This window comes from Microplitis demolitor, chromosome 4 (assembly GCF_026212275.2).
Source record: "Microplitis demolitor isolate Queensland-Clemson2020A chromosome 4, iyMicDemo2.1a, whole genome shotgun sequence".
Lineage (NCBI taxonomy): Eukaryota > Metazoa > Arthropoda > Insecta > Hymenoptera > Braconidae > Microplitis > Microplitis demolitor.
Window position 1 is genome coordinate 5,649,392 of NC_068548.1, and position 15,784 is coordinate 5,665,175.

The following is a 15,784-nucleotide window of genomic DNA, read 5'->3' on the forward strand; positions in this document are numbered from 1 at the left end:
CTGGTTTAAATATTAAATATATGACAAAAATGGACTGTAATGATTTTATAGGAAATTTAATTCTTGACAAATTTTTTTATATATATTTTTTATGTATTCGTGATATTTTAGTCGCAATATAAATCTATAGCTTGTAGTTTATAAATTTGAGTAAAAATATACGAGTATAAAATTTTATAATATTAAAATTAAATTAATGGCTAAACTATCGTAGATACAAAAAAAATGAAAGAATAAAATTTTTTAGGAAATTTTTTTGTCTACAAATTTGGTCTTATATATATTTATCGTATCTCCTATAGTTTAGTAAAAATTATAATTTTAAGTAGTCAAAGTATAAATTGAATAAGTAACGACTTTTCTTAATAAAATTTATTTATCTTTGAATTGATATTCCAGCTAAACTATCACAGTTACAATAAAAATACATCAATACAATTTTATTCAAAATTAAATTTCCTTGAAAAAAAGTCTGATTGACTTTTTACTGAAAATCAATATCTTCAAAGTAATTTTAATTTTAAATAAAAATTATATCTATCAAATTAAAAATTAAATACCAAAATCTAATTTAATCTAGGATCTAATTTCTTAAAATTCAAATTCGTAATTATTTTAAAAAGTCAAAATTTTTAACTCTAAAATTAATAATTTTTTTTATCAACTGAAGATTTATGTAGACGTGAATAAAATATCGGACAGATCATCGTAGATCTAAGTAATTTTTTTTCAAGTAAAGTTTAAAAATAAAAAAAAAACAAAACACTCATTATTTTAAAAAATTACAAATAATGAAATTCACGTCATTGATCTTTATTAAATAAGAAACACCAACGTCATGTCCTCGAAATACTTAGTGATCAATTCAGGTCAAGATTTTACTGACACTTGACCTTTTTCACTTGTAAGTTTAAAACTTACTATCTTGATTTTCTTTTTATACTTTTCCTCTGCCATTAATCTATAACTTTTAACTTTTAACTCTTCTTTACACGTCTTTTATACCTTCTCATCCCCTTTAAATTTATTACAGCATCTTTCTCTCTTAAGATAAATTCAAAAACAGAAAAAAAAATAATTGACCTATTGATTTTTTTTTGTTTTATTACCATTATTTATTATTCATTATTTATAATTCAAGCCTCTTTTTGCTTTGTACACACAATTAGCCAGTAATTGCATGAATAAAATATAATATTGATTATTTAAATAGCTTATGTATTCGCTATATAAATAAATTAATAATTAATAAAATTCATTTTTTATCATCGAGATAAAAATTTTTAAAAAATATTTTACTTTAAGGGGTTTCGAGACCATTTATATATCTAGGGGGTCTGATAAAATTTTTATGTAAATCTTGCAAGCTTTTAACTTCTAAAAATTTAAAAATGAAGTGAAAAAATAAATATTTAGTTGTAATATGTTATCTCTAAGATAAGATAAATTAATTGTGAATTACATAGTACAATATTTAAATAAAAAAAAATTTTTTATTTTATAATTTTTTCGAAAATTAATGATGTGAATAAACTAATGAAATATGACAATGGTGCATCATTTGGAGAAAAAATTTTTATTTTCTCAGTTGATAACACTGACTATCACTAGGATTGAGTTTAGACAAGTCTCTACGCATATTATTCGCTCTGAGTGAAGCCATGGTAGGGGAAATCAAATTGACTGAAGCGTTTGCAGTGGTTACTTTCGGAGTTACGGGAGGCTATGATTACTGAAATTGTAAGCAAGCACACGTGAAAGTATTTATTTTGTTATTATTTAATTATTTATTTTTCATTTTGATTTTTTCCTCAATATCATATTTTGACTTTGATATGAATTTCAAACAACTTAACCTAAATGCTTACTGCAATCTTTTTTATTTTTTATCATTATACTTACTTATTGATGGTCTGTTTAGCTAAAAAACAAAACTGCAATTACTATAAAACTGTCACATATTTTTGACAACTTTTTTTTTTACTATTATTTATAATATTTATTTATTTTTATGTTTCTTGCTATTGACATACGTACAAAAACATACTCTGACAGCCTCCTGTAGTTCATATTTTGTCTGGCGCTGCAGTCACACTCACAGCGAATAGAGTGAAAATAGTTTTGTGTTTATTTACAAAATTAAAACTCAAGAGTTTCGGTTAAAAAAAGATGATAAATAGCTAATAGTTATTATAAAAATATTGTTGATTAATAAAAAAAGTGCCCAAAGAAATGAAAAAATGGAAAGGCAAGTGGGTAACTGATGCAGTGTATAATAAACGATTACAGCAACGTAAAAACTTTTAAAAATAACCATCTGCTGTTTATACTGCTGTTAATTTCTTTATAAATATTAGTTGCTGAGTAATTCATTTGTATTTATTTATTCATTAGGTGTCATAGATTGCAATGAGAATTTACAGATTTATATTTTTTTATCTTTGTGAACAATTAAAATTAATAAAATTATTGAATACTTCTAAATATCACTCTGTAAGTTCTCATCCATGTTTTGCAAATAGTTGATAATAATTGTCCACGTCTCCAAGTTTTATATCATTTAATATTAATAAATATGTCTTATATGTAAGACATTAACCTTAAAATTTTGAATTTCATTGTAAGTTCGCGCCATTTATCTTGAATATTTCTACCGGTTTCTGTCAATGAGCATTGAGTTTATCGAACATAATCGTGAGCAAAACTTAAAAAAACGATTCTTATTATTTTCAATTTCTCGAATTTCTGGAAATTAATTCGAACCTTCACTTTTTTCGAACTCGAAGGGCTTAAAAATACCAATGCATGTAAAAGTACTGTCGAGCTCATAGATCTCGAAAACAGTGTGGTTTCGAGGCTGCCCCGCAGGGTCAACCGTGTTTCAGATTTTATTTATTTATTTATTTTATTTTTTTTTATTTTTTTTTTTTTTCAGAAAATCTTACTAATTATTTGAAGAGAGAGAAAAGCAAACAATCAAAAATTTTATTTATTCGATCTAATGTATATAAATATTAGATTAAATAAAAAAAAAGCTATCAATTATATACCGAAAAAATTTTCATTAATAAATTTCAATTAATTTTTTTTTTCAAACTAAGTCTAAATTTTTTCCTCAAATATTTTCTTTTTAAATTTCAACTAAAATTCTTATCTCAAAATTAAAAATAAAAAAATTCCTACCAACACTTACGTCGGGATTCATATGCTGGATCAGTCGTAGAATACAGTTATCACTTAAATGTTAAGTTATTTGTCACTTTGCAACTATTTATACCCAGTGATCCTCACCCTACTCAAAAATACCAAAAATAAATAAAAAAAAATCCGGTTACATTCCAACGTTTATGAATTATTTATATCAATAATTTTATATTAATTATAAATTAATGATCCATAAAAATTTTATTTATGCGTTTCTTGACCTTAGATATGAAAAAATTGAAAAAATAAATAAAACAAATTTAATAAATTATTCATTATCAGTATATTAATTATTTATGAACATCTCAATTATACAATTTTATGTTTAAAAAAAATGTATATATATTTTATTAAAATGGCAAATACTTTTTATTTGTCTTCAAAATATCTAATGTTCGCAATAGTTTTCTGTAATCCATTAAATAATTATTTTCACGTTCGATTGTAAAACATTTGTACAGAGTGTCTATTTCGGTTTGATTCAATAAAGTCAGCATATTGCGTACTGATAGTGCTCTCATTAATTGCTCTTTATTCACGGTACCAGTATTACATTTATCAAAATCCTGTTGAATAAATATATTTAATTAATTATTTTAACTTCCCATTAAGAAAATTCAAATTTTCAAAAATTAACATGTCGATATTTTGAGATTCTACTCGGAAAAAAAATTCCAGTTAAATTCATGATACTAACATCGTAATTTTTCCTATTAATCATTGTACTGGTGGACTATACCTCTAAAATCATAATTTTTACAAAGTAACATTGAAAATTTTATTTGAAATAGTACTACCACTCGATAACTAAAGTCTTAAGTTTATTTGTATTGATTACGATCCGAACATCGTAAAATTTAAGGGGGATAGCCGCTGTGATGGCCGAAAAAATAAGTGATTTTCGGGAATTTTTTGAACCGGGACAATGGCTGAGCAAAATGGCCACTCATTCAAGACAATCTACCAGGCACGTTACGGCCCGTGACTGCAAAACAAATGTTCGAGACAAGTTGGAGACACGGGACTTCGGCCCGTGACTGCAAGAAAAATCTTCGAGATAGGTTGAAGACATTAGACGTGCGACATTAAATTCGATGACTTAAAATCTGTCACCAAAATATCCGTCGATGTAATATCTGTTGAAGATCAAATAACAATTAAAAACTATCCACTAGAAGATTACTGGTAACATATTCGCTATGAGTGTGACTGCAGCGCCAGACAAAATATGAACTACGGGAGGCTGTCAGAGTATGTTTTTATACGTATGTCAATAGCAAGAAACATAAAAATAAATAAATATTATAAATAATAGTAAAAAAAAAAGTTGTAAAAAATATGTGACAGTTTTATAGTAATTGCAGTTTTGTTTTTTAGCTAAACGGACCATCAATACGTAAGTATAATGATAAAAAATAAAAAAGATTGCAGTAAGCATTTAGGTTAAGTTGTTTGAAATGCATATCAAAGTCAAAATATGATATTGAGGAAAAAATCAAAATGAAAAATAAATAATTAAATAATAACAAAATAAATACTTTCACGTGTGCTTGCTTACAATTTCAGTAATCATAGCCTCCCGTAACTCCGAAAGTAACTGCAAACGCTTTAGTCAATTTGATTTCCCCTACCATGGCTTCACTCAGAGCGAATACTAGGATACCATCCAATCATAAGCATTTATTGCAGATTTTCTAGCACTGAATTTATTTTTTTGCAGATTTTTTCATTGCGAATTTCCGATTTTCCGGCAAAAAGTTGTGGATTTCAAGTCGCAAATTTCATATTTCCAGGTTACAAGCTATTATTATATATTTATATTTAAATGGATAAATAATGAGGAATTACCTTAAAAATTTCATCTAAATTAGGACAATAGACAGTAATTAATTTATCAAGAACTCGTGAAATAATTAAACGTTGATCGTAATTTAAAAATGATTGTGGGCATGCTTCTGATGGAATATGTTGCAATGGAAATAGTAATGGTGATTTTTCTAAAAATCCAATTGTTATTGCTTCTTCAATTATGTTACTAAATCTTACATAATCGACATATTTTGACCTATTTATCAACATATATTATATATAAATATGTATAGAAAGTAATAACAATTTTTTGTTCCTTTTAAATTAAATAATAGTATATTAACCTTAAAGGTGATTTAAAGTAATTAATTAATGTGTTGATTTCATGATGATTTAAATTACATTTTAATTGATCAAGACCTCTTTTAAAATCATTATTTGTTATTACTTGTTCATTTCTTGGATCATATTGACGTAAAACATCTATAACCTACAATTATAAAGATATATGCTATCAATATAGAATTTAGAATAGATTTCAGAAGATTTCAGCAGATCGTTAATTATCTTAGATCTATACTGATCCACATCATTTACACGTGTAAATATCTCCAATGATTTTGAATCGTTGATAATTTTGGATTTATCGTGGTTTAGAAGAGCTTCGAAGACTATAGATCAACGTAGATCTAAATTATTTTTTCCCGGAATATTTATATCTTTATTCATTTCGTGCGCGCTATTCACATTTTATCATGCCTAATATCCAAACCCTAAATGGCCGTTTACCAACTGGTGACAAATTATTTGTCAAAATGCAATGAAGATGCCTACAATCTCGGCCATTGTGCCGTAATAAAAATAAATGTAACTACCCTGATAGCCAGACATTGCTCTACAAGTGTTGTAGAGCAACATTTTCGGCTAACTTAACGAGAAAGTTTCTGGCAAACCTTTGCTGTACAATACTTTCCTTTAAGTTGGCTTCAGAATACGGCAGTAGCTTGAATGTAACTTGCCAGAAAAACTTGCCGTCAATTTGAAGTGAAACTTTCAATCAACTTAACGTCATTGTCTGACGTTAATATTTGTAGTCAAATTAAATAGAAAGTTGCAGACAATTTACTGTCAACTTAAAGGTAACTGCTTGCTCTACAAGACTTACTTTTAAGTTACCTTTAAAATACGGCAGTAGTTTGTAGTTATGGTTAGGGTGGCTATCAGAATATTTTTTGAGTTCTAACGAAATATTGGATTATTACAACTCCCTGTTGTTACCCACTGAGTAGCCAAGATTGTGATGCTAAATGTTTTTAACGTGGAATTAAAACTTTGACTTATTGAATTTGAATCTCCGTTTAATTAAATCTACATGCCTCTAATTTTGTCATATTCTTAATGTTATGTTTTTTTGATCATGCCGCTAAACAGCTATTTAAATTTCGCTTTTTAAGCAATTAATAAAATGTGAATAGCGCACATGAGAAATAAAATAATGAGCGCAATATTTAGGTTAAGTCATAATCCGTCGACCGCGATTTGTTTAGTACTCGTCTTCGGTGCACATTAAGCACTCGCTGGCGCTCTTGCACCTGCACATTCGAGTCGTGTTAGAAACATTGTGCTTCCCGTGTAAAGACCCACCTAGCTCACTCGCTATGCAATGTATTATTATATATATATATATATATATATATATATATATATATTTGTAACACATACTCGAAATGTACGCCAGTCAGCGCCTATATTCAGCATTCAAAAATATTGTATTTACATAGCTGGTAATAATGATGCATAATAATTCAAATAGTGACATCAGCCGTGCGAAAAATGTTATTTTTTAGTTACATGCTTTATACCTGGTATGCAAAAAATATCAAAGTAACTCATTGAGTCATCTTGTGACAAAATTTTTCACTATAATTCAAACGACGTCAATTGCTTGCGGTCGGTATCTTACCGCCTACAGGCACTCATTGGCATACTTTTTAAATATTTCTTACGAAAAATAATATATATATATCGAGTATAATCCTGTATGAGACGCTCGAACTGGGTATATCAACTACTATTTCTGTTTTTATAATTACTGTAACGCGTTCTCGAATAACTTTAGCCTTTATTTTAGCAATGATTAAAACAATATCTTCATCATCTGAAGATGGAGCTTTTTGTGGAGGTTCAGAATTCAGTTGTTTCAATTCTTCAAGCATTGTTTTGTACAATGGAGTTGTTATAGGGGTCGCATCGATGTCTTTTAGAAAAGATAAGTAATTAAAACCCAATTCATCATTGTATCTAAATAAATATATTAATTTTCTATTTATTTTTTTTTTCTTTTTTAATTTATATTTAATAATAAAAATTACCTTTGTTCGAGTGCGAAAATTTCTTCGGGTGACACAAGAATTGTTGCTGTGGTTAAAACTTGTCTTAGTTGGTTTCGTGATACGTAGCCATGATTTAATCTTTGAAAATGAATTTAAAATATTCAAAAATATTAAAATTATAAAGAAAATTTGAATTTTGACGTAAAGACATTGTTAAGGAGTTGATTTTTTTCTCGAATGAGTATTCACATTAATATTTAAAAAAAAAAAGAATCTAATCGCAATTTATTAATAAATTTTCAAAAACATACTTATCATAATTTTTGAAAAATTGTTTCAGATAAATTTGCCTCTCCTGAGCTTTTCTTCGAATGTTAATCAGAGTTTCTTCGCACAAATCTCTTGAATCGAAATCGACATGATTCCAATTTTTGGAACCGCGCTCGGGTAATTCACGGATTTGTTCCGGTGGAAAATCAGCTTGAAGCATGGGTAATTTTTCTAATTCATTTATTGTAAACACATGATTAACATCATCCTCAAAAACTCGCCACAATACGCGATCTGGGTCATTTGGATCCGCATACTGTTTTATTATATTTTTTATTTCATGTTCTGATAAATATAATCTGCCTGACGACGAATTCAAAATCGAGTCTAATCCGCGATGAAATTGCGACTTAGTTACTCGACCAGAATTCAAAATATCAAAATGCTGAAAAAATTTATCGGTTACTATTAAATTTATTTTTCATACAATTATGAAAATTTTACTTGAAAAAATTCGCGGATCCGAAGACGACGTTCTAAAACCAATTTTTGAATTCGCATTATTATTTCTTCAAGTGGCATTTCTTGATACTTTTTTTCGAAAGCGGGATGGAAAATTGATTGCTTTCCAAATATTTCATGGGGATTTTTTTTACCTATTTCTGGCCGTGGTAATTTTGGCAGCTCTGCTGTTATTATCCTTCCAGGAAACTGGTCTAATAAATCCTTGAAATTTTTAAATATTTTTTTGAAAATAATGTAGACTTGTCGGTATCTAATTCTCTTTCAAATGAGTACCAACATCAATATTTTAGAATCAAAAAAATTTTTGAAAAAAATTTAAATCAATACTTTTGGAAATTCAAAAAATATATATATTTTTTGAATATTGACTTGCAAATACCCATTCTGAAGGCTTTTAAATATTTTATAATATGAAGTAAATTTCAAACTTTGAAATTTTTTAATTTTCAAAATTTTTATTATACCAAAAAATACTTTTTCAAAAAAAAACATCGTTGTGGGTACTCATTCTAAAAGGACTTAAATTCTCTGCACATAGCAAAGATTCAAAAATCAAAATTAAAAAATTCTCAAAATTATAATTTTGACAAAAAAAATTTAAATGCAACAAATATCGATGTGAGTACTCATTCCACAGGAAATTAAATTCTTTCCACACTTTTCTCATCAAAATTTAGTTCCACGCAATTTACCCCCGAAACACTGAGCATTCCATGTCGATCCATATAATTCTGTGCCTCCTCAACAGCTCTGACAAACTCAACATAATTAACAGTGTAGCCATCTTTAGCGAACCTCTTTACCACTAATTTGAACTCATCACAAGCCAATACAATTCCCAAATGATTCAAAATTCGTCCAAAGTGTGCCACTGTAACCGTCCCGGTATTCTTAGCGACCTTAAATATTTAACTTAAATAAATCCCGTAAATTAATTAAATTTTTTTCTTTATTCCTACCAATTCATAATCTTGAAAATAAGGTCTTAGTATCAAATTTCTTTTATTTATATTAACCGCTATCTGCGTAATTATTAAATTTAATTTACGTAGCTCTGTTTTACTCATACGATTTACATGTAATGGATCTTCCCATTCTAATCCTGTAATCGTTGGTTTTGAGCTGAATTCCGGTGCTTAAAAAATTAATCAAATAACTAATTAATTAATTAATTAATTAATCAATCAATCAAATAACATGAAAAATTAATTAATTAAAAACCATTATCGTGAATAATTTGACAAAATTGTGAGTAATAAACACGACCATCAGGTGTACGAAAATAATCAGTCAATTCATTTATTTCAATATTTGATAGACCTAAAGTATTTTTTAAACGTCCAGTAAAAACCGAAATAAATTTTGTTTCTGAAAAAAAAAAAATTATTATTATTATTCTAATTTCTTTTCATTAAATAAAATAATAATATACCTGATATTAAATTATCATTATTAGGATCTAGTGGACGAAAGTATTCCCAAAGATTTAAATTAACACGAAATATAACAGAACGTATTTTATTTAATATACGCCAAATATCTTTAAGTTTTAACTGTTGATTTAATTTAAATTATTTATATATAATTTAATTAAATTATAATTTAAGTAGATTTTGTATTCATACCTGTTTAGTTTTATCCATTATTCTTATAATTGTAATTACTGTGGAATAATTTCGAATATGTAAATTACAGAAAATTTATAAGACGTTGAAATTTCTTGTAATTAAAGAGGTTATAAATAAATAGACACGATGCTCATTTCGTTTTAAACTTTTGAATGAACCATAACTTTTTAAATATCCAAGTTATCGATTCGCGAATGAGGACCTTTTTTGTAGCCTATCAAAATTTCTACAAAAAAGGTCCTGTGTCGTGAGTCAATAATTATAATATTTACAAAGTTACAGTTAATAATAAGTAACGTTTGTTTTAATGTCAAGGATATTTTTGAAAATATTTAAAAATTGACCTATAACTTCTAAAATATCAAAGTTATCAATTCGTGGTTAAGAACATTTTTTGTAGCCCATTCAATTTTCTACAAAAAAGGTTATTTGAGTTTAATCAATAACTCAAGTATTTAAAAAGTTACAGCCAATTAAAAGTTACATTTCATTTAATCTCAAAAATATTTTTTTTTAAATTCAAAATTTTACTTGTAACTCTTAGAATATCAAAGTTATCAATTTACGGCTAAGGACCTTTTTCGTAGCCCATTCAATTTTCTACAAAAAAGATTATTTGAGTTTAGTCAATAACTCAAGTATTTAAAAAGTTACAGCCAATTAAAAGTTACATTTCATTTAATCTCAAAAATATTTTTTTTTAAATTCAAAATTTTACTTGTAACTCTTAGAATATCAAAGTTATTGATTCGCGGCTAAGCACCTTTTTTGTAGCCTGCGAAATTTTCCATATAAAAAGTCCTTATCCGCGAATTGATAATTGCAATACCTAAAAAGTTATGGCGCCAAAACAGAAAATATAAAAATTAAGACCTAAATTTTGATATTAGAAATATATAAAATTTATTTCTCTATACAAATGTTATAAATAAAATTATATTTCCTAGAACAAAAGTCAGTGTTGCGTAAAAAAAAACAAATAAAAAATAAAAGTCAGGTCATGCCTTGAGGTAAAGACTTAATTTAACATTACGAAACAATAGCCCAAAGGCTTTTTTGTGAATTATTTTATCATATAACATCATACAATCTCTAACAAAATATAATCCTTGCATAAGGATTCAAGATTATAATAATATTTAATACATATTTTGAAATTATACATGAATGTTAATTTTAACTTTTAATATTCTTTTTATTTTTATAAAATAACAATAATTAAATATTTGAAAATCATTACAATTAAAACGAAAGTTATAATTTATAACATAATAAATAAAAAATATTGCGGATGTAATTTTCATCAGATATGCCAGCTACCAATTTATGTCATGTCCATGTGCAATGTATGCACTAGTGGAAATATCTACAACAACAACAAGCTTAAGGCGTTCTCCACGGCTAAATACAAACTCAGACAAGACAACTATGACACTATCGTGTCTGATATATAGTGCAATCAATGCATACAATTTTTCCTTTTTGTTTTTTTCACAACTACCACCCATTCTCATAAGATTTTGCGGGATATAAATACGTTCGAGTCACGGTCCAATGCACAGAATACTTACTAACCCTTTTGAGATAACAGTGATTTTGGCTATACGTTAAGATGTTTAAGGTAAAGTTATATTTTTTAGTTTTTTTTTAATATAAATATAGGGTTGTGGGTACTTATTTTGAAGGAAATTCAATTATGTAAAAGTCTTTAAAGTTTTTGAGCACAAAAAAAAAATTTGGGTCCTAATTTGAGTATTTAGATCATTTTTTATTTTTGGCTTTTTGGGAAATTACGGGGCTAGAAAATTTTTTAATAGCTGGGATTAGTTTGTTTTGAGATTTTCAGTCAATAAAGTACCCACATGATGACATTTAAATTTTTGAAACATACTTTTAACATTAAAAATTTTTTATTTCTTTTTTTTTGTTAGAAATAGATTTTTTTATAAATATCGGGTAAAATGATTACTCACATGTCACAATTAAAATTTTAAAAAAATTTTTGAAAATTTAAAAAATTAAAAAATTTGAATTTAAAAAATTTTTAACCACAGCAATTTATCATTCGGTAAATTTCCTCTCAAACGAGTACCCACATCACAATATTCTGATAACTCAAAATTAAATTTCCTCTTTTCTAAAAATATGTTCCAAAATTTATTGAACTCCAAACCTAGTCTTGTGGGTACTCATTTCACTCGTCATCAGGTGCACTTTTACACCCCACTGTCTTTTATCTAAAAAAAAAACAATTGTATACCATAAAAGAAAATAATTTATTTCTTAGCCTTCATTATTAAAAATATTGAACATTTTCCAGATAATTATTTTTAGCACATTGTTGGCATGTGCAAACGCTTATTACAATCATGGACCAGCATTAGCGCCACCCAATTATTATTACGGTCATTATGGACACCCTGTAGCGCCAATAGCTCCACCAGTAGCTCCGGTAGCTCCAGTAGCTCCACTGTACAATCATCTTACAGGAGTAGCACCATACGTACCTAAGACCGTTGCTCAACCAATCGTTAATCCTTTCCCAACAGCCAGCAGACATGGAATAAATGTCAATCACCTGAACCATCTTAATCACGGATATTATCAACATTCTGGAGCATACGGAGCTCACTCATTGTCAGCAACTTCAGCGCCCACGTCATCTTATTTACCACCACCAGTTATTGCTCCGCCTACTGTCACTTACAATAACAATGTTATTCCACCTTCAGTACAAAATGTTAATCATCAAACACCTCCAGCAAATTATCAACCTCATCCCATTAATTATCAGCACCGTCCCTATGCGCCAGTTTATTCTCATGCTCATATGTACAATCATGTTAATTATGGATGGTAAAAAAAAAAAATACTTATTTCTTTTTAATAATTATAATTTTAATAATACTTACGCTTATAATAATAATTATATTGTATTAAAATTAACAAGTACCTATAAAATAAAGTACGTGGTATCATAATATAAAATTTTTCTCGCTGTAATTAATTTGAAATTTTTTTTTTTTCGAGGAGTTGACTGGAAATTTTATTTCTTTTAAAATGAATACCCACATCGATGAGTTGTAAAAAAAAAATGTTTTTTGTAAAAATGAATTTTGAATTTTTGAAACTACAATATTGATATGGGTACTCATTTCAGAGGAAATACAATTTTCTATTGAACTTACGCATTTTAACGTAAAAAATAAAATTTTGAAAAATTTTTAAATTTTCAAAAAAAAAAAAGTTTACTTAAGTATATTGATGTCGGTACTCATTTCAAAGGAAATACAATTTCCCACATAACCATCGAATCAAAACATAAAAAAAAAAAATTGGAAAAATTTTGAAAAAAATTTTTTTTATCAAATATATTGATGTGGGTACTCATTCTTCAGAAAATTAAATTTGTAACTCATTACAATTATTTTTGTCACCTAATAAATTTATATATATAATATATATCAATGTTATATTTTAAATAAATAAATAAAATAAATAATTTAAGTCATCTGAACTATGATATTTTTAAATGAAAAAAAAAAAAAAAAAAAAAATAGATTATATAAATATAGAACAGATAAATATATGTATAAAAAACGCCTGGGGGTCCTGGTCGTATTTCAAAAGGCGTGGTCCACTGTCGATGAAAGTGATAAATCATGAATTAATCATTAACTCAAATATAAACTATCGATCAATATACCTCTCTCTTTATTATTCTTCCTCATTCTCTCTTGCCGTCTACTAGATAAAAATATGTACCAAATATTCGAACAATAAAAAAAAAAACTTTCAAATATCAAATTCCAAATAAAATTGACTATTGACCGAATTATGTTAGCTTAAAAAAATAATACAAAAATAATTTCACTGGACATAATGAAAAGAAAGTTCCATCCCCTCTCACAAGGATACGAAATAAAAGTAAGAAAAAAAAAATTTTAAATAGAGTAGACTAAATCCGATCATTAAACTCATTGGATCAAGGTTCGACATTTGGTATAAAAAGACATGGAGACAAAAATTTGTATCAGTTTCATTCAAACTTCGTGGACAAAACAAGTCAATAAGTGACTCAATACATATTAAAATGGCATTTAAGGTAAAAATATTTTCTATAATTTTCAGTTCTAAAAAGTTTTCTTCTGATTTTTTTTTTAAATAAAAATTTTGTATTTTGGAGTAGGATGATATAGAGAATTAAATTTCTTTTTAAATGAGTACCCACGTCAATATATTTCAAAAACAAAAAAAATTTTTAATTTTTCATTAATTTGCATTCCTATTGTTTGATCTTGTAGAAAATTTAATTTCTTCTCGAATAAGTACCCACATCGATACATTACAGTTGAAAAAAAAATCTAAAATTGCAAATTTCTATTATCAAAATTTCTTATTTATTTATTTATTTTTTTTTTTGATTTTGGTAAAGTATTAATCTTCTTTTGGAATGATTACCAACATTACTATATTTCAGTGATAAAAAAAATTGAATTTAAAAAATTGCCATTATTTTAAAATATTTCAAATCTTTTTATTTTCATTTCAAAATCTTATAAATTATCGAATTTCCTCTGGAATGAGTACCTACATCACTATATTTCAATGAAAAAAAAAAAAAAAATAAACAAATTTCCAAATTTTTTGAAATTTCATCAATAATAATAAAGAAAATTATTTCAGCTCATAATTATCTGCGCATTCCTGGCAGGTGCCCAAGCACACAGTGTTTCAACAACTTCAGATAACATTTACCGCAGTAACGGAAATTTAGCCCAGGTTTCAACAGAAAGTAAGACTGTCGAGACGCCTTACTCAAGCAGCAGCAAATCAGACGTCCGTGTTAGCAACCCATCGGTCTACGTATCAGCAACTCCAGCTCCTCAAGCTCAGGTGTCACCAGCAACTTACTCTAAAACATTAGTACATCCCTACCCACAAGCTCAGTTGAGTTACCCGACTCATCAATATCACCAAAGTTATGCTGCACCCACTTATTACTCAGCGCCAGTTGCTAAGTATGAAGTACCAGTTGCTAAATACGAAGTACCAGTTCCCAAATACGAAGTACCAGTCATTAAATACGCAACCCCAGTTGCTAAATACGTAGCGCCAACTTACCAAGTTCCCCACCAACTTTATCAAGCATCAGCGCCCTCAGTATACTCAACACCATCTGTTTATCATCATGAACCAGTTTACGCTGCTCATCAAGCACCAGCACCATCTGTTTACGCAGCGCCACAGTACTACGCTCAACATGTAGCGCAACCTGTCGTCAAAGTTGCATACTCACCAGCATCTGAAGTTACTCATTTCAGTTACAGTAACGTTAATGATCATGTTAATTACTCTTGGTAATAATGTAACAACTAAAAATTTGTGATTCTTTTTTTTAAATAAATTTGTGATTTTATGGCACTTTAAAATAATGTCTAAATATTTAATTTTATCATTTAAAGAGTCGTATTAATAACAATATTTCTGCAATGTCATAGCGACTTAAAATATTTTTTTATTAATGTTTGTATATATAACTTTAAATTTTAAAAAATCAAGTGAATTAAACTACACGGAAGAAAATTTACTATAACAATTACAATATATTTTGGAAATGGTTCCCGTCTAAGGAAACAGATTATTTTGACATATCGATTGTAGGAATGGCAACCATACTAATTATGGTAACCGTATCTATTTATATGGGTTACAATTCCTATATGATATCAGAACAGTTCTTATAAAATTATGGTAATCGTTAACATACATAATGCTAATGATCCCCATAATTTACGGTAAAAGTTATCATCATATTGTGGTCATGGTTATCATAACATTTAGAAATTTCTCATATTACGGGAATCATTACCATAATATGAGGACTTTCTAAATGTTATCGATCGTAGCTATAATATTATAGTAAGCATTGCCATAATATATGTGATAGCGTTTACTACTGTAGTATGTAAGAGATTGCCACAATATTATAGGAATATTTCATATATATTATTG

At 27.3% G+C, this 15,784-nt stretch overlaps 1 protein-coding gene across 1 annotated transcript; it reads right to left on the reverse strand.

Moving 5' to 3' along the window:
- Nucleotides 1–3,554: 3,554 nt before the first annotated feature.
- Nucleotides 3,555–14,999, reverse strand: LOC103580938 (uncharacterized). The gene is made up of 12 exons (XM_053738672.1): nucleotides 14,967–14,999; nucleotides 9,574–9,694; nucleotides 9,363–9,509; nucleotides 9,101–9,276; nucleotides 8,834–9,040; nucleotides 8,121–8,342; nucleotides 7,658–8,061; nucleotides 7,386–7,484; nucleotides 7,107–7,314; nucleotides 5,358–5,503; nucleotides 5,053–5,269; nucleotides 3,555–3,770 (listed from the first exon to the last, which is right to left on the reverse strand). The coding sequence occupies exons 1-12, from the start codon at nucleotides 14,997–14,999 to the stop codon at nucleotides 3,555–3,557; spliced, it is 2,196 nt and encodes a 731-aa protein (XP_053594647.1).
- Nucleotides 15,000–15,784: the final 785 nt, after the last annotated feature.